This window comes from Hippichthys cyanospilos, chromosome 19, assembly GCF_059441005.1.
Source record: "Hippichthys cyanospilos isolate Australia breed blue-spotted pipefish chromosome 19, RoL_Hcya_1.0, whole genome shotgun sequence".
NCBI classification, from domain to species: domain Eukaryota; kingdom Metazoa; phylum Chordata; class Actinopteri; order Syngnathiformes; family Syngnathidae; genus Hippichthys; species Hippichthys cyanospilos.
The window spans coordinates 3,878,002-3,896,904 of NC_142387.1; the positions used below are offsets into that span (position 1 = coordinate 3,878,002).

Below are 18,903 nucleotides of genomic sequence, written 5' to 3' on the forward strand. Positions count from 1 at the left end.
CTCTTCTTTAGTAAAGACTTTCCTATGTGAACAGAAAATGGGCTTTCATAAACTGTTTGTACAATACACACATAATAGTTCAAATTAAGGAGAAGGTATTCCCCAAATCAACGACTTAATCAATAGTCAATATTGTCTGGAAGTATTTGGGAAAAGAAAAACAGCATTTTTCCCAAATTGAACAAAATCTATTTTAACAATACTGAATATCTGGTATATTAAAGTGATACTGAATGTATCTATTGTATTTGTTTTCATGGCTCATGGCTTGTGCAAGTATTCTCTCTCTCTCTTCCTCCCTATTGTGTGTGTAACTGCTCACCTCTCCCATCTCTGCTCATCTAATCTTTAACTTTAAAGCGGCGGCTCATTTGGTGAGCTCAATAAGGGGCAAATTATACTGTGCCCCTCTTAGGATAATCATGTCAATGAAGTGAGAGTTTACATCGAAATGCTTGGTGCTAAAAAAAAATGTACAAAGAAACATGAGGCTGTCATGACCTGACCTGCTGCTCAAGTGTGTCCACTTGCCCTTGCAGCCTGCACACCAGGTTTCCCAAGTGATCCACCTTTTGTTGGCTGTCTTTCAGCAGATTGTGACTGACATGGAGCTCGTCTGTCAATTGTTTGAGGGCCTCTTGTGAGCTTTCCCACAGGACCACCTTGTCATAATGGCTACGTTTCAGCTCTGATATTTCTTCGTCCAGTAAATGGTTTGCTCGTTGGGACTCTTTCAGCTGCCAATTAGATGAAGTGAGCCGTTAAGTGAAAACAAACACCAATATGGAACGAAAAAATTCAATCAAGCATTCTCACCTGTTGCTGGGAATAGTCTAACTCCTCAGTCAAATGTTTCACCTCCCCTTGCACCTTGTGCACCTTTTCCATTGTAGCAGTGTATTTGTGTTTAAAAACCACAGCCATTTCTTTCTGCTCCTCTGCTTGCAAGTAGACCCCTTTTAATTCCTCCTGGGCTTCTTTGAGGTGTCGATGGAGAAGATCCAGATCCACCTGCTGCTTTTGTAACCCCTCCTCTGATGTCGCAAACTGAAAGCAAATGGAACATGAATGCAGATGAGAACAAATCTTGGTTCATTAATTACATGGAAAAGTGAAATGTTGGGAAAGTGGACAACTGAGCTCAATCGATAGTAGACAGTTGTTTAAAACGCAATTAAAATACTGGTGAAACTGTTACTCTTAAATCACCCCTATCATAATGACAGAGGGGAACCCAGGAGGTGAAACTCAGCTTAATCCTGGTTTTACACCAAGAATCCCGCCACAGCTCACCTCTCGAGGGGAGAGGTTGAGAAAGTTAAACCGTCTCTAGAACACTCATCTTGAGTTCATCCATGTTAATCCCGCTGTAATCTGGATGAGAACCTGACGGTTTACAGCTAATGACAGCCAACTAGTTAAATTGCAGAGGTTCCTCGCAGCTTGGTTTAACCATGGATTTGCTCAGTCCCCATTTTAAATCAACTCTGGGCACATCCGGGAGAAAAAAGAAGACAAAGTGCACCACAAACTTTAAATCTCTAAAAAAAATAAAAATACAGAAAAACTAAGGAAAGTTTTTGGTGTGTGTGTGACTCAGATTTATTGAGACAGCTCACATAAAGGGACCATGTGTTTTTCCAGAGTACAATTTAGAGCATAAACATATTGTGTTGTCATTTAACTACAATAATGTATTCTCCTTATTGAAATGTCCAAGCATGTGCTTTGCTTTGTTATTTAAGTATATCTCTCTTCATTACTGGATGAAAATGTGTTTAACAAGGCTTAATATGAAAAACCATGGCTGTCTTGTGACCATAATCAGAAGGCTTGTGCTTTCATGAAACAAACGAGCCTCATTAAACTAGATAGAAGACATCACTTTGACCTCCACAGTCTCACGTTCATTAGTCTGTGATCATCAAATCTGCTCACTTTGCCTGATTGTGCGGGAGAATTTTGATTCATCTTTGGATTTTGATCTTCTTAAAAGTTGCATGCAAGCGTATTGAAGTGCTTTGAAGCTAATTGTGTATCTGTTGCTCCTTTTTTTTCATAATAGCGTTCTCAATCTCTGTGCCTGTTTTGCTTAACTAAAAGGTCAAATTTCTGAGTTCATTCCTTAGTGCTGTCACTTAAGAAGGAAACGGCCAAATGATGGAACGAGAAATGTAATTGAGTAATAAACATAGGCACAGAGAAACTACAGCAAGGGATCTGCAAGAAAGTTTCAAAGTCAATGATTCAAGCTTAAGTCAGATATTTTTCCCAGTTTAGTCTCACCACCAGATTGGACAACGTGAATGACTAATAATTCCCCTCGCTTTTGCTCAGAACTTTTGAGGAGCACATCCCACTGCTGTATTTCAAGAGCTCACAAAAAGACACCTCCCTCAAGTCCATGTGGGTGTAAAGCAGGTTGATGTCAGATGGCAAAAGCCAACAAACCCACAAAGGTGTTAGCACAGCCTTAAAATGGTGACTGAAAAAAGAAAAATAGCTTTGCCTGTTTGAAGTACTCTTAAAGATATGATTTGACACACACACTTTACAGAAGAAAAAGATTTGCATTCAAGTCTCGAGTAATGAAAAAAAGCACATAGCAGTTAAGTACACTGTGCTTTTGTTCAACAGACAGAAAATTGGTAAAAGAGTTTGTTTTGTTTTAGGGACACTTTACACAATAAGGATTTTTGGACGAATCACAGTTGCCAAGCAGGGAGTTTAAAAATAACAGATCACCAATCTGATCGCAAGATGGGGCAATGTATCTTTTTTTTTTTCCTGCATAATCTTGTATACTGTTTATAACTTATCAACAACAATGCCTGTATAATATTTATCAAGCAAAACATTTCTGCTAAGGTTTAACAATCTTTGCCATGGACAAAAAACTGAGATGCACTGGTAAAAAAATAAATAAAATAATTCAAGAACTGGGCAGATAAAAAGTGAACATTAACACAGGTATAACAAAAACTGTTTCAGACAGAAAGTATGGATGCAAGAACTCACTTTAGTTAAATTACTGTATTATTGTTAAATTATATTACAGTTCCAAGTGAATAATGCAAATGAGGAACTAATGCTCCAGCAAACAATCTCCTAACGCACAGATGATAAACTCTAGTCCTCGAGGGCCGGTATACTGAATGTGTTCCAGGTGTCTCTCCCCAACTCACCTGATTCAAATCATTAGCTCATCTGCAAGCTAAGCAGGAGCTTGAAAATCATCCTAATCATTTGAATCAGGTGTGCCTGAGAGAGAAACATTAAAAACATGCAGGATATAGGGACTGGTGTTTGAATGCCATAAGTCACACTTATAATGTATAACAAAAAGTGCACTGTTGCTCCTCCAAACATTCATAAAACATGATTCTTTGATTTAATTGACATTACAACTGATTACTGACTGTGCATAAAATGCCAAATATCAAGCCAATTTTAGTCAAAATTTAATATTCAAATGATTTAATTGCAACGATTAATTGTGACTAAGTATTTAAAATCTAGGATGTCATTTTGTCATTAAATTCGCCACAAGAAAAAAACAACTACAGTGTTCTCTCATTTTTCACCGTTAATGGAAACCGAAAACCTCCAGCGAAAAGTGAACTAAGAACATCCCATCCTCCCAACCTCCCAACCCTTCGGACATTAACTTTAACTTTAACGCCCCGACAGCACCTTTGATAGAGGTAGCATTTTGCATTCTTCATAAGAAGGAGTTTGTTTACCACAAAAGCAGATCACGTTTAGCCTACACTCTAAATGCAAAGCAGCCAGCTGTGACTACAGCCACAGCTAACAATAGCAACAAAGACGCTAATGTAGCAAGCCATTGCACAGCTTTTTGCCTGATAGTCAAAATTAAGGGTTGCGGCCAGAACTTGGGACTGATAAATGCCACAGAAAATAAATGACTGAGGTCACTTTTTGGTTGTTTCTAAATCTTTTGGTCTGCCACAATAACGCAATGTATCTAAATAAAACGAACAAAAATTATGCTTCAGGGTTTTTCTCAAAAATGTTTAGGTGAGCTCAAAATAAGATTATTTAGATCAATTACAGATCTTGATTTTTTTTTTTCTTTTAATCTCAACAGCACTACTATTTGCACGTTAAAATATGCAGCCTTTGCTTCGGTAATTGAGGTGGTAATTTAACTATGCATATTTTTTTGTGGTTGCAGTGGCCGAAAGTGTACTGCATTTTAATTAGAATGTTTTTTATAAGTAAGAAAGACTAATAAATATAAAATAATGATGCAACCCTTATCTCATTATATAGTCGAGGCTTACCTAATAAAGTGTCCACTGAATATATTTATCATTCCATTGATTTCACAGTCATTTATGGCAAGAAGATAAAGCCTGTTCTCTTGGTATGTTTTCTTGGTAGTCAGTCAGCTTCTCACTCATTTCACTCCTTAAGAGTATACAAAATACTAACTGTGTATATGTATGTGTGTGTGTGTGTATATATATATATATATATATATATATATATATATATATATATATATATATTTGTATAAAAATCTTAATACACAGCTTTGTGCACAATTTGGGATCAAATGTTTCTGTTATTGGACTTGCGTATAAAGGTAAGCACAGCGGTGTGCGGAAGACAATATATGCAGTGGAACTGGTGTTTATGCTTCTCTTGAAATACCGTGTCTCTGACAACTGATTTCATTATGTCTGTTTCCTTGGTGAGCTCCCCTGATTACCCACTTTTACTGAAGGACGCCACGTGTGTGTCGAGCAAGTGTGCGTCTGTGCATAGCTACATACCCTTGACTTCACTGGGAAACATTATTGATTTCTTTATTTCATCTAACCGAGTTCACTAGTCTGCATGTTATCAAGATATATCGGTGTTCGGGGGACAGCAGCTACGTATTGAAAACATTTTTCCATTAATGAATTTTTAAATGTATTTTTAATTCCACATATTTTTCAAAAGGTCTTCAAGCTTAGAGGGGAGATTTCCTTGATGCAGATATTATTAAATGGCATACATTTCATTGAACCAAAACTACGTAAATGAAGACTGAATTCATTTAATGTAGGTGAACAAATTTACAAGACACTTTCAAAACGATTGTTTGTGATAAATGGGGCAAACTACTGCCTTCTACTTTCCATCTCCCGCTGGTTCGGAGTGATCCAGGGATTGTTTTGACTAGAGTTGAGGGCTCATTTGTAACTGTCCAAGGGGATTGATGGAGTTAACGTGGCTCTTTGACCTCTCACCTTTAGAAGTCAGCAACCAGGCACTTTGCGATACACTAAACCGCAGTTACTGCAGGGGGGGTAATTGGAACAAAATTCAGTATGATAGGCATCATTTTAGTCTTAATGGGTTTTTGAGGGGGAGGAAGGTGAGTGTTTTGTCACATTTTGCATATTGGCAGCGCAATAGGCAAATGAACAAAAATGACCGAGGAATTTACAGTACTGTATGCGGCATTACAACTCCATATTGCAAATACAATGTGCACAATCTCTGATAAATGTTAAATCTCAGCTTCATTTAACTTTGAGACAAGCGTGTGTGTGTGCCAATTCCCAATGTGAGCGCATGATAGGCAGAATGAATGTTGATAAACAGCAGAGAATGTCGTGTCAAAACAGACACCTTGTCAAAATGACACGCTAACTAGGTCAATCACAAAGTTTAAGGAGAAACTTTGGAGTAAGAGCTTTGCTTTATGCATATCTCTGCGTGCGGATGTCTACGCGCATGATAAGCTCCTGAACGAATCGGCGGGAGGGGACCGCCGATATCGAAGGTATTTTTAAATCAATGAGCTCTTAAGTGTATCTCGGTCTCAGTGTGTTTGCACGTATACACGTACACAACACTCAGTGCAAGACAGAATCCCTACTGACAGGCAATGACAAGATAAAGAGAAGGAAGTAGAAAAAAAGGTGGGGTAGAGGACGACGACGAGGGGGGGGTAATAATATTTGTACAGTTGGGGGAGTGGGTGGTGGCGGGGATAAAAGGGAAAAGTGTCAAGGCAAGAAAAGAAATGAGCAACAACAAAGATGACGTGAGAGGTAAGCAAAGGGAAAAACGGTTAAGCGATTCTGATGAATATAATTATTGTGAGCAGCACCGAGTCCAGCCTTGAAGACCTGAACAAAACTTCAACAATGGCGCTTATGTCCCATCACAATGCTCCTTCTGATGCCTTTTATACTCCCTGCCCCTTTAGTCTCCACCCCATAATGCAGACAGTGCCTTGTGGAGGAATTACTTAGATATAGAATATTTGGTTTATAAGCCAAATTGATGATTATATATATATATATATATATATATATATAAGAAGTTGTACATTTGGAAAATGCAGTTTTTGTTTTTCTTAAGATGCTTTGATCCTGTTTTTATTCTTCTTGGCTATGAACAGACAACAAAGTAATATGCCTCGGTATGGAACTTTTGCTTCATATAAAGTATTTCAGATAATTGGCAAATTCTTTATGATGAGTTTAGTAATTATTGTTCCCATTTCCCATATTGAAATTATAAATAGCCAATTTGCAACCTAAATTAAATTTGTAATGTTTTATCAATATCAACATTGCCTAGCTGAGCCATAAAGCAATAACGTTAATTTCTTACTGCCCAAAGGGTAGCCTCTCTCTCTCAGTCAATTAAAAAGCATTTTCACTTCACAGTTTTGCGAGTGGGAGTCTTAATCCTGGACCTTTCTTATAGAGTTTACATGTTTCCCCAGTTCTTGTGTGGGTTTTCTCCAGGCAGCTTCATCGTATTCTTGTCCTATGTTATTTGAAGATTAAATGTGTCCATAAGTGTGAATGTGAGCATGAATGGTTGTATATGTGCCCGATGTTGACCCGCCCAAAATCTACCCTGCCTCTAGCCTGAAATCAGATGGGATAGGCTACAGCAAACATACGACCCGAGTGAGGATAAGCGACATAGTAGATGGATCGATTAGATCAGGAGAGTCTAAATAACCAATATATTCTAAAAAATTACCCAGTGATTGAAGATGATTGACAAAATTAATACTGGGAGAGTGCATGGTGAACCATTAAAAAAGAATAGTTAAAAACATTTTAGACATAATTTAGAGCATGCAGATGACTTCACTAGGCTTAGATTTTTATAAACGTGAATCAGTAAAATCTAATGTTGAGCGTTGCCTGTATGAACCTTTGAGTCTGAAATAGACTTGCTGTGGAAAACTCAACATTTTGCCATCATGACCACTGTCTGTACAAAAATGCAATGAAGAAGGCACAGAGCGTGTGAATGGCTGACATGTTACAGAAAGATCAGAGGAACAGCAGTTTTGCGCATTAAGCAGTGCCAGATGTGGAGCAGAAACTGGATCTCAGGACTGAAAGTAATGGTCCATCCACAGGGTTAACAATCTAAACATGAAGGACACTTCTTACTGTCCATGCACACAAAAGTACAGGACTTGTGTGTGTACCCCCCCAGAAAAAAAAAAAAAAAAATGAAAATACATAAATGGGTTAAAGAACAGTACCTACCCAAATGCAATTCTAGGTTAAATTCAAAAATGAATCATCAGCATGACAATTGATATTTGTTCATTTACAAAAAAGTAAAAAAAAAAAAAGTGCTGTGGCATTAAAATTGGTAAGGTAGAAAAATCTTTTTTTTTCTTTTTATTCAATAATGGCTCTAAATATCAGTACATTCCATTAGCCATTATCTAAAACCTTATTAACATCCCCACTTTAGAAATAGACAATGTCTGTCAGTATTACATTGGAAAATTAAATATTTAAGTGAATTACTGCACCTGTGCGACCTTCTTATCAGTACCTCTGTGACAAAAGATAGTTGACTGCATTAAAGTGAATATTATATTTCATGTGAATTCTGCAGAACTTTTTAATTTGCAGCTGAAGTCATTTTATTGTGACATTATCGAAACCATTGTCCATTCCCCAATGAATACCTAAAAACGGATGAACATCATTATCAACAATACATAGGTAAGAATGGGAATGTCAACCGTTGCCTTGTTTAACTGTTCTAATCAGATGGCAAATCTACACAAACATTTGAAGGATTTTTAAAGCATTTGAAGTTATTACCTTCTTTTCAGTGTTGCAGCGTATATAAGAGAGCTCCTGCTGCAGACATGCAACCTCTTTACTGGTGTGCTCAGACTGTTCCTGAATCTGCTGTCTCATCAGCCTCTCTGCATCCAGACTGACACGGGCCCGATCCAGGGTTGCTCGAATGTCGTTCACCATGCGCTCGCTTGACTGTAACTGAGGGCAGCCACAGATAAAGATAGGCAGCTGAAAAATAAGTTCGCTCTGTTAGGTTGTGTGCTTCTGAAGCATTTTGAAAAAGCTCAGAGTGCAACCGGCAGCCAGCCGCAGAGAGGGTGATCCAAACAAGGTGAGGCACAAAATGATGTACGGAACAGTTACTGATACAAGAGGAAAGTAAAATTTAAGCATGCTTGCGACAGCTTTTTCTGCTCTGTCTCCATAGCAGTGAAAAGGAAGATCACAAAAGCATTGTGCCAGGAGGCCCTGGAAGCCAAAACTTTCTGCTTTGACTGTTAACCAATAAAAGTGCAAGTCAACAATGATGAGCCTATCTTGAGTCTATTAATTCAGAAACTTTGGGACAGGTTTGTGGTGGCTTATTTTCCGTCTGGATCTCAGTTAATTAAAATAACAATTGGATTTAATGTATTCTGGTATATGAAAAACCACAGGTCCTTCATGTAATGTCAGTGATGTCACACAATAAAAACTAATAAGATAAGCTTGTAATGTTTATTATCATTACTATTGTTTCTAGAAGTAGAAAAAGCAGCATAATGCAAATTAGATTAACTATTTGAATAACAAACATGCTGTTGCCTGTATAAACAGAAAAGTTCACTTCTTGATTCACACTGCTATCATATAGAGTAATTAGTCCTCAGTCCTGACATTACAAAAAGGACACCGTATCTGATTAGGTCCTTCCCAATCGAATCAAGGAAAAAAAATATGTTATCACATTTATTTATAACGAGAAGCTTCTCCGATACAATAAGTCTCACTGTCTCAGCTTTACTTTAACTTTATCAGATGGACAATTAACCTCATATTTTTATTTAATAAAACTATCTACAAATATAACTACCATAATTCCACAAACATAGTACGCACCTGTGTGTAGGACGCACCCTTCATTTTAGGGTAAAATTCTGGTATTTTCGATGTTACCGTGTTACTGTACAGCGTAGACCGCGTAGAACACAGGTGTCAAATTCAAGGCCCGGGGGCCAGATCCGGCCCTCCACATCATTTTTTGTGGCCCGTGAAATGCTGATTTGACTTCAAGTTTCTGGCTAAAATAGCAAATTTGCAAGTTATCTTTAACTTTTAAAAATCAGTGGAGAAAATACAAGCATTTTTTTAAATTCACAATCAGTTTTTGCCGGCCTCTGATTTCAAAACTTGGTGCGTGTTTTACAAAAACATTTTAAAAAGATTTGACTTCACAATCATACCGGCCCTCTGACAGAAACTAGAACTACAATGTGGCCCATAATAAAAATGAGTTTGACACCCCTGGACTGTAGACCAACAGTTTGGTGACAATGTAAAAACTATAGCAAAACAGGATAAATCTCATCTTTGTATTTTCTTCATATTTTCTTGTATTTATACTTCTAAGTTATATGTTTTTTGAAGTAATGTTGCCTGTCTCCTGTTGTATGTGGCTTGCAGGTAAGTGAGTGGCTGAGCATGTGAAAGAGTGAGTCCAGCACCTTTGCTCATTGGAAGAAGGATTTGAGGGTGAAAGCAAGTGATGGATAGATTTTCACCCAGTGCCATCGAAATAAATGTAAATAAACCCTATCTCCTTGTTATCCTGTTGATCGACTACAGGATCCACTCCAGGTCGACAAGCGAGGACCGTTAGCCTGTTAGCCCAAAACTTGTGGCAGCCTCATGGTACCTAACCTGCTCTGCAACTAGAATCACTTCTTTCTTGAAAGCTACTATAAAATTCCAGTGTGTCAACAAGAATGGACTGACGCTGGTTCAATCTGCTTGCTTCTTTTATTGAAAACAATGCGGTAAAACACTCGCCTAACACGTGAGGCTTGGTAGCTGCCACTAATGCAACAAACCGATTGCCTTTAGTCGAGCTCGTCCCATCGCCCTAATTACCATACCATAAATAAGATGATATCCTATATATTAATATGCATCTGTAAATCATAACTTGGCTATATGACTGACGGATGCAATCGTCCTCAAATGTTGTCGAAAAAAAATCAAATATTTAAGTTACCATAAAAAGGACTCACCCATATGTTTGGCCTCATTTTACGGAAAAAAAGTGTGTCCCATTATTTGAGGGATTAGAGTACAAATTAACTAACTAAAAAAAACGGTACTAACGGTAGTAACTAAAAAAAAAAGTGTTTGAGCATGACAATATTGTAATTTGATCCTAAGAGTCAAAATCCACTCCTGCCCTCATTTGTCGTATTAGTTGTACGAGTGCCCAGTATTAGTTGACGGATTGCCTGGCCAGTTTTATTCAAGATGTTGGCTATTGAGGACAAAACTTGGGGCATTCTCTGACTCACACGGCGAGTGAGAACCACAGCAAAAGGAGAGTGGTATGGACGAAATAAAGTGTTGGGAAAATTACCTAACTGTAACCTGTAATAAATTGGAATTTTATGTGTAAACTCGGCTTCCCTGTTAATATGTTTGGTCATCTACGGGCTCCACTCTAGGTTGACGTCCGAGGGCCGTTACTACGAGGGCAACTCTGGCTCTCCGTGTTCCCCGACGAAGGTCAACAGATGGAAACAGGAAGGGATAACAGTACAGTTACTGGATAAGATTTAATAATTAAAGATTTAAGTAAGTATGTGTACTGCAGTCACCTCAGTTTTAAATATAAGAAGTATAAATACTTTTCACATTTAAAAAAAATTCTGGTACCCACATACACGTAAGAACATTTCTGAGGGTCGGCGTGTTGGGTGGGTTTGGGGTAGTCCTACTTCGCGGATTTCTCTTTTCTTGGGAATGGTCCCCATGAACTGTGAAAAACTGTTTTAGGAAATGGCAGTTTAAACAAATATCACTATAAAATCTCCCTTAAAGTTGGTTTGAGCAAATGTGCCATGTACGGGGGTAATGGATGATTGATCAATGACAGTGTAAGTGCTTTTATTCAAGTCTAAAAAATACCTGGAGGGACCAGAGTAGGTAGAAGAAATGTTTTTGGGGAAACCAGAAGAAAAAACGGAGGGAGCTAAAATTGTAAAGGCCATTCCATTTATCATGCGTATGACTCTTTAATGTTCCCATTCATTACTTTGGTTCTCTCTGGGATGAGGGCCACAGTGGACAAAAACAAAAAAGTAAGTATGAGGTGAGACACACTAATTTTAGGGAGGAAAAAAATACAAAGGAAAGAAACAAATCTACTTTATGCCTCAGCGACAGGAGCCTGATTTCTTATAGTACAACTAGCATAGCCTCTGTGGAGCTAAGATGGCGGCAAAGAGTTATTAAATATGGTGAGAGAGGGACAAGGGGAAGCTGAGGGAGTGCGGGAGGCGGGGCAGGACAAGGGATGATTAACTGTGAAGGAAGTAAAAAATGAGGAGAATTCCCAGATGCACCTGACTGGATTTGATTTAGATAATGTCGTCTGAATCTGTTCCTTATTTAAGCGCAACGTACCTTTCTCTTTGTGTGTTTGTTACCTACTTGGCTCTGCAGTACAGCCAAGCTTTCTTTAAGTTGAGTATTGTCTTCAAGCAGCTGTTGTGTGTGTTTCACCTTGTGTGCCAAGGTTCTCTTCAGTGAGTCCTGCGTGGCCTGTAAAGACGCCAGGGTCTCTTCCAGCTGCTTTACATTTGTGTCGCTCTTTTTAAGCTAAAGCGAAGACAGAACAATGTATGAGAGTCCGTCAGGATTACCTCTTATACGTAACTAAAGGCTGTTTTATTCACTACTGAATCCACTCTCATATTCTGTCCTGAAACACTCTCATTTACACTACTAAGACAGACACAAAATAAGACTGAAATCCTCTAAAACATGACTGAAATGAATGTGTGCAATTTTAAAATGCTCACAGACACTACAGAATTTGTCTCATAACTAAAACCAGAAGTTATACAGAAGTTATACAAAATCAGAATTACTACTGAAACAAATATTACAGGATTGCATATCTGGTTCCCAACCTTTGTGCATCATTGCACTATAAAGCACAATATGTTTTCTGTAATCCATATTGTGTGTCTGTATTTGTCTGTATTTGGTACATGCAGGATCCACTTCAACCTGTGGGCCTGGAAGGGGGCTCCTCCCACCTGTGGTCCCTTCTGAAGGTTTCTGATTTTCCCCAAATTGGGGTTTTTGAGTTTCCCCTCCTGGGAGCTTTGACAGGGGATGCTGTTGTGTACCTTACATCGAAAATATGTCTCTGTATGACTTCTTTTTTCAAAAGAAGTCTCAACATGACCTCTTTTCACCTCTGTAGCCCTTTGAGGCTATACAAACAAAATTTGATTGATTGATTAAATGATGAAAAACGACTGCTGTTGTCCCACACATTTCCATCTTTTGTCCCACATATTCGCTTGCTGATGCTCATAGTTAGTCATCAAAAAATAACAGTTCCTGATCAATAACTGAGTGCTAGTTTTACACTAAGTATTCCCAACTATGGACCATAAAATGCATAAAATAATGTATGCATTAAATTTTCTACGATTAAATTATATTAACAATCGATTACTTGCAACGGAACTTCCAATTTCCACTCCAAGGTTCAAATGGAGTATCCGCTCCTCCTTTTTAAAATTTAATATTATCGGCTCCAAAACGGGGACATGTAAGTGGCTCCTTATTGTTATGAGTTTGGCTGTAATTACGAACAATTTAAATGTTATTCATTTACATCCTGTAGCTCATGGCGTCGGTTCGAAATAGAATGGAAATGACTGTGGAAGAGTGACCGTGAAATGCATCTGATTGAGCGTAGCGGCGCTCGGAGTCGGAAAGACTCAAATCTACGTGACTTTAAAAAACAAGGAATTAATTCTTGCTTAATATTCTGGCAATTTACTTTCTCAGAGGAAGTTGCTTGTGGCTCAACGCACAAGAATCACCAGACATCAGCGATGATCATCAGCACAATTACTTACAATTAGCAACACAACAAGATGATATGCAGGCAAACATTTTCATAAATCAAGAAATGAAGCCAACGCACCAATGTACTTCCGAAGATGGTCAAAACTCAAACTCAACATTAAAAATAAGTTTCAGTGTACAACACTGAAGTTAAGTACAGTACTGTTTGGTATTGGTATTATTTTAGAAACAGAACATCTTTTGGACCATGTTTTTTTATTTTCCTATTCATATACAGTATACGTTCTAAGGATTATATTTATGTTTAATAAACAGGTTTTGGACAATATATTATTTGCATTTTATTGCTCGTGTTGTTACACATGTACTGTATTTTGTTAACATACTTGAACGTTCACGCAGGACATGTACCTTTGTTTCCAACATAAGGAAATTCCATTATAAGGAAAGATAGGACAACGCAAATAGGATTCCTTACTAGAGTACTTACTTACTAGAATACTTATTGTATTACCCTGTAGAAAGTCTTTTTTTTCGTCACTGTCTGACCTGTATCAGATCTTTTGACGGCAGTGTGAACGACAAAGATCTGATTTTTTTTCAAATGTGACCCAGGCCACTTGGTTTTGTAAGTAACCAATAAGCACGATGATGTGACCCTCCATCAAACAAAATCCAGGTGGATTTACACTCATGTGATGAAAGCTGCCCATCTCACTGCAGAGGAAACAGTGAGTCGTTTGGGTAAGATTTTTTTTTTTAAACACAAAAAAAGGTTAAAATTTTGAAATGCCTTAAAAATTAGATAATGTTTTTATCGCTCAAAACATGATGTCGTGATGTTTACCTTCTACTACTAATGATACATCAAGTTCATTATAATTCATAACACATACAAATTTCCACTTAATGCTCGTTTATTTGGGATGAAGTGTAAATGAGATAAGAATTGGAATATATCAATAGCTATTTTTTTATTGTCAGAGACGCGCATGGTTTTGTGAAAATGCATCAAATTTATTTATTTATTTTTCTAAGATGAGTTTTAGCTAGGGCTCTTGTGTATAGAATGTTTTTCACTGAGCCATCAAAACAAAAAGCAAAACAACATTGAAAATGAAACCATCCCATGCTTGAATCCGAAAACAACAGAATCACATCACCATATGACATGGCATATTTGTCTGTCATTATCAAGGCATTATTTGCGGAAAGAGACTAACTATGGCAAGGAAGCAGACAGAGACTGAACTTTTCACCCCGTGCATGTGTGGGTCTGTGGTTCAGAACCTCCTGCCAAAACCAAAAACCTTATTCATTAGTTTTGTGTTAATAGGGCTCTGCGTTAGATTAGCGGGAGCCACCGCAGACAGTCAAGACACACAAACAAACATATTAACATATGCAAAACATGTACATAACACGTACACTACCACGCGCATGGGTAACTTAGTTCATAGCGTCCTTATGAAGCAAATGTGTCATGCAATTTCTTATCAGTTCTTATGCAGATTGTGGTTCAAGACCCTGTGTTTTAGCACTGACAAAACCATTCCATACCTCAATCAGAGATCATCTTCATTCAGTATACACTGTATAGATACAGTACATCATCATCCAACATGCTGTAACATTGAGCTAATGGTCTTTTACGCAGTTACCTCATTTACTGTGTGCCTAATGGCTGGTAACATTATTAGAAATGAGGCAGTAGATGATACAAGACTGAATTAAACGGACTCGTCAGCATACTCCAACTAATCTTAGTTTCACTATTGGGAAATAAAATGTGTTGTATGGAAGTGGGACAGTAAAGTATGAATTTAATTGCAGTGTCATTTTAATAATGGCAATTAAAAAAAATGTCCATAGAGATCCTAATTTTTAGTTCTTTACGTATACTCTATGTATCTGAAAGCATATTGTGTGCAGTATGGACTATTTAGTGGAGTCAGCAACGGATTTGGAATATGACGATGCAATAGAACGGTCATTATTTTCTTCATCAGAAAAATATGATGAGTTAATGATATATATACCTTATATTTGAAGTGTTAATATATTCAACATCGGTGGTTCTCAACCTTTTTCAGTGATGCTCTACTTGTGAAATACTTTTTCAACCAGGTACCACCTAATGCGAACAAAGCAATTTTGGATTAAAACAGAAAAAAAACTACAGTGTTCAGTGGCCATCCTTGTCTGATTTATTAAACTATAGATTTAAAACTACATTTGTAGTGGCATCTTGAGGCATATTTTATTCAGCAACTCTAGAAAATAGATCATTAAGCATCATCGGTTCATTACTGGCTCGTCTGCAAAATATTGCGTCACTAATGTGTATCTGAATAAAACCTAAAAAAATAGAGTCAAACACCATTCTGTAAAGGCTGAAAGTATAACACAAGTTAGCAATAGGTTGCTTCATTCGACGATTAATTTGCTCTTATTTTGAAAAGCAAAAAAAACTTCCTGTCACAATTCTAAAACGCATTAGAGCTGCCAAACACTGTTTAAATCTCACATACCCCGTCAAGTGTGTTAACATACCCAAAGGGATAGTTGTAATGCCATTTGAGGATTGTTTACCACACTGTATTGATTTGATTGATAAATTTGGGGATTTAAATCTGACCCTATTTAAAATCAGTTATTGATCTTCACAACCAAAATAGTTGATGAAGTTCCAAAAAAACATAAATTGACAATTTAAAGACTTTTGGAGCAAAAAATATAAACTCCGGCTGACTCAATAGTAGGCTACAACAAAAAGTAGTCATGTCAAAAATATAATTTCTTCGCAGCATTGACTGAGAACTCTGTACAATGGTTGTATAATTGATACATCTTAAAAACCTCCATAGGAAATGATTAAAAATTCTCATGTGGGCTGTGGGAAATCTTAATTCTCCATTGGAGGAGTTGTGGGTCTTTGCGTGAAGTCTATAAGAGAGAATACTAGATTTGTGACTTTATTTCATGTGAGTACTTAAGCCTTAGACCTGCCTATTAGAAAGAACCCCCTTTGAGAAAGAAACCCCAATCTGATCAACTTTCATTACTTTAGCGATCAAAGTACCCCCCCCCCCCCGCCCCCCCACAACTCCATCTTTACACCTCCCTGATTTTATTCATTCCTCCGAGGTCATGATTTTTCGCAAAGGAGGGAGCCGCTTGTGCAAATCCTTGATTGGCCAAACTCTATCTTCCATCTAGCATTAGTGATAAAATTGGAACATTTGAGGACAAAAGAATGTGGTGGGAAAAGACTTAGAAAAGGAAAAACAGTTGTGGGTACAGAGTGAGAGAGACGCCAAGGAAGAAAAGAGAGCGAGAGTGGGGTTCAATATAATTGAATTAAAAAGATGGAGCGGGGCCATTTCTAAGCAGGTGGGAGTGCGAAGTGAGAAGGAGCAGGCGAGATATTAACTTCTAATAAAAGACAGATTAGAAAGTGACAGGGAGGACTGCTCCGTTTACCTGAGGGAGCCATGGCACCCTCTCAGTGCACAATGTACAATGACACTGGCCACCATATTGTAAGGGGAGGAGACTCAAGGATAGAAATTACAATCACTCATGTGAACACACACCACATTTAAAAGAGAATATGTGACATTTGAGGACACACACACATGCACACATATCAAGAGTCTGGCAGATGGGCCTTATCAGCCCTCATTCAAGGATCACAGTCATCAGATAATGAGGAAGCAGCTCTTTGAAGGGCGGCTGCTGTTCAGACAATTAATTAACTAATTGCGCTAACAAGCTCATTTAATGACTTTTTTTTTGGCAGCCTGTATGAATACATTAACGAGGGTAATTCAATTAAGCAGGTACAGATTTCACAGCTGCGTCCTACAGAAAGAGAGAACAATTCTACAGGTGTTTCAGGACTACATTTTCCATTTGACTCTGATGTCTATCTCAGAAAATCTTCGTCATTTGAACCAAACTGTAATGATATACAGATCAAGTGACAGTGCTATTGTTTGTGGAGTGTTGTATCTAAGCGAGTGCATCAGTGGGGCTGAATGCCTTGGAACACAATGTTCGGCTCAACAGGTGTTACAAGCTATGGCCAACAAGAAGCAAAACTGTGAAATTAATATTAGGGTTCAAATATTAATATTAGTCATAGCTTCACAAATCTATTTTATGTCTGTCTTGTTTTATATACTGTAGAACAGTGGTTTTCAAAGTGGGGTCCGTGACCTGACTGCAGGGGGTCTGTGAAATAATTTCAGTGTTTTGAAACTGATTCATTTTATCTTTTAAAAGTTATGGATTTGTGCCTTTTTTGGTTTAGTCTTTGTTTTTTATGGTGCCACCTCTGGTTACTGTTGATAGTGCATTTTGTGGTGGGGAAGGAGGGTGTGGAGTAGTCGCTGTCAGTGCACACGCAGTGTTCCTTCTCTTTGTGAGATATGGCTCAAGAGTGTGTGTGTGAGTTGTATTCAATGGAATGTTGTCATTTATTGCTAATATGTCCTAAATTAGTTGTTTGTTGGTCCAACTTGTGACTGTAGATAACATGCTAGCTAATGTTATTTTTTTTATCTTCAGCATGTTATATAGTGTTGCCTTGTATGTGTTTGGCTCGTCAGCATTTTCATTTGTGCCAGGTATATCCGTTTGATATATGTTAGCAGATGCATTAATAACCATTAATAACCATATTCATTTATATCTAATTAAAGTTTTGTATTGAAAGGAATATCGTGATTAATTCCATTACATGATTGATTTAATATATTCAGTTTGTGTACATTTACTAAGATATATAATTTTTGCATAGTATTATTTTCTTTTCAGTTTTACAATATAAATGAATGAGAGCTGTACTACAGGCACAAGAAACTTAAAGAAGAGTTACACTCATTTGTTGTTCACTGTCTACCGCGATAGAAACCATCTAGGAATGACAGAACGTTGAGTTTTTAATACTACTACTAATATATATATATATATATATATATATATATATATATATATATATATATATATATATATATATATATATATATATATTCTTTTTTTTTTTTTAATGAAGAGTAGCTACCACCCTTTGCTAGTGCTTGTCTAATATTAAGCCAATTATGCACTGTAGCAAGAACTGTGACCAGTGGATGGTTTATAAAAGCTATAATGCTGGGCAGGGATGAGAAATCATGTGGCATTCTTGTCTCACATTTAATGAGTTTGTCCCATCGCTATTAGCTCTTTCACTGCCATGGACGAGAATTCTCATCTTTGAAAATCGTAATAACAATAATAAGTAATACAATTCTCATCAAATGTTTGTTTTTTGTGTTTTTTTTATTGGAGGGTAGCTGCCACCCTTGACTAGTGCTGATCTAATATTAAGCAAATTGAACACTGTAGTTAAAAATGTGACTTTTGGATGGCAGTGTTTGGATGGCATACATACAACAAATATTTTACATACTAGCAATTCTAAATAAGGAATGGAAATCAAGCTTTCATATGACACCACCCATGTTTACATAGCCAAAACAAACTATATTCTGTCGGCCTTGAAAGACGAGCGAAAATGCTAAATGTACTGTACTAGCCACTCTATAGGTTGCCTTTTCTGATAACACCTGGCACTACAAGAGTTAGTAGGGTATTGCACAATCAGTACATTGGCCAATTCATTTGTATAATGCTTTTATGAATTTTCATTCATATTGCATCATACTTTCTTGGCATTTACTTGCCA

The 18,903-nt window shown here is 37.3% G+C and overlaps 1 protein-coding gene across 1 annotated transcript in view; it reads right to left on the reverse strand.

The window, feature by feature from the left end:
- LOC148407660 (uncharacterized) overlaps positions 1-18,903 on the reverse strand; it is a 109,534-nt gene that overhangs the window by 55,691 nt on the left and 34,940 nt on the right. The window contains 3 exon segments of the mRNA XM_088402018.1: positions 507-737; positions 817-1,047; positions 8,118-8,297. Coding sequence (XP_088258144.1) covers positions 507-737; positions 817-1,047; positions 8,118-8,279 — 624 coding nt within the window. The 5' untranslated portion in view covers positions 8,280-8,297.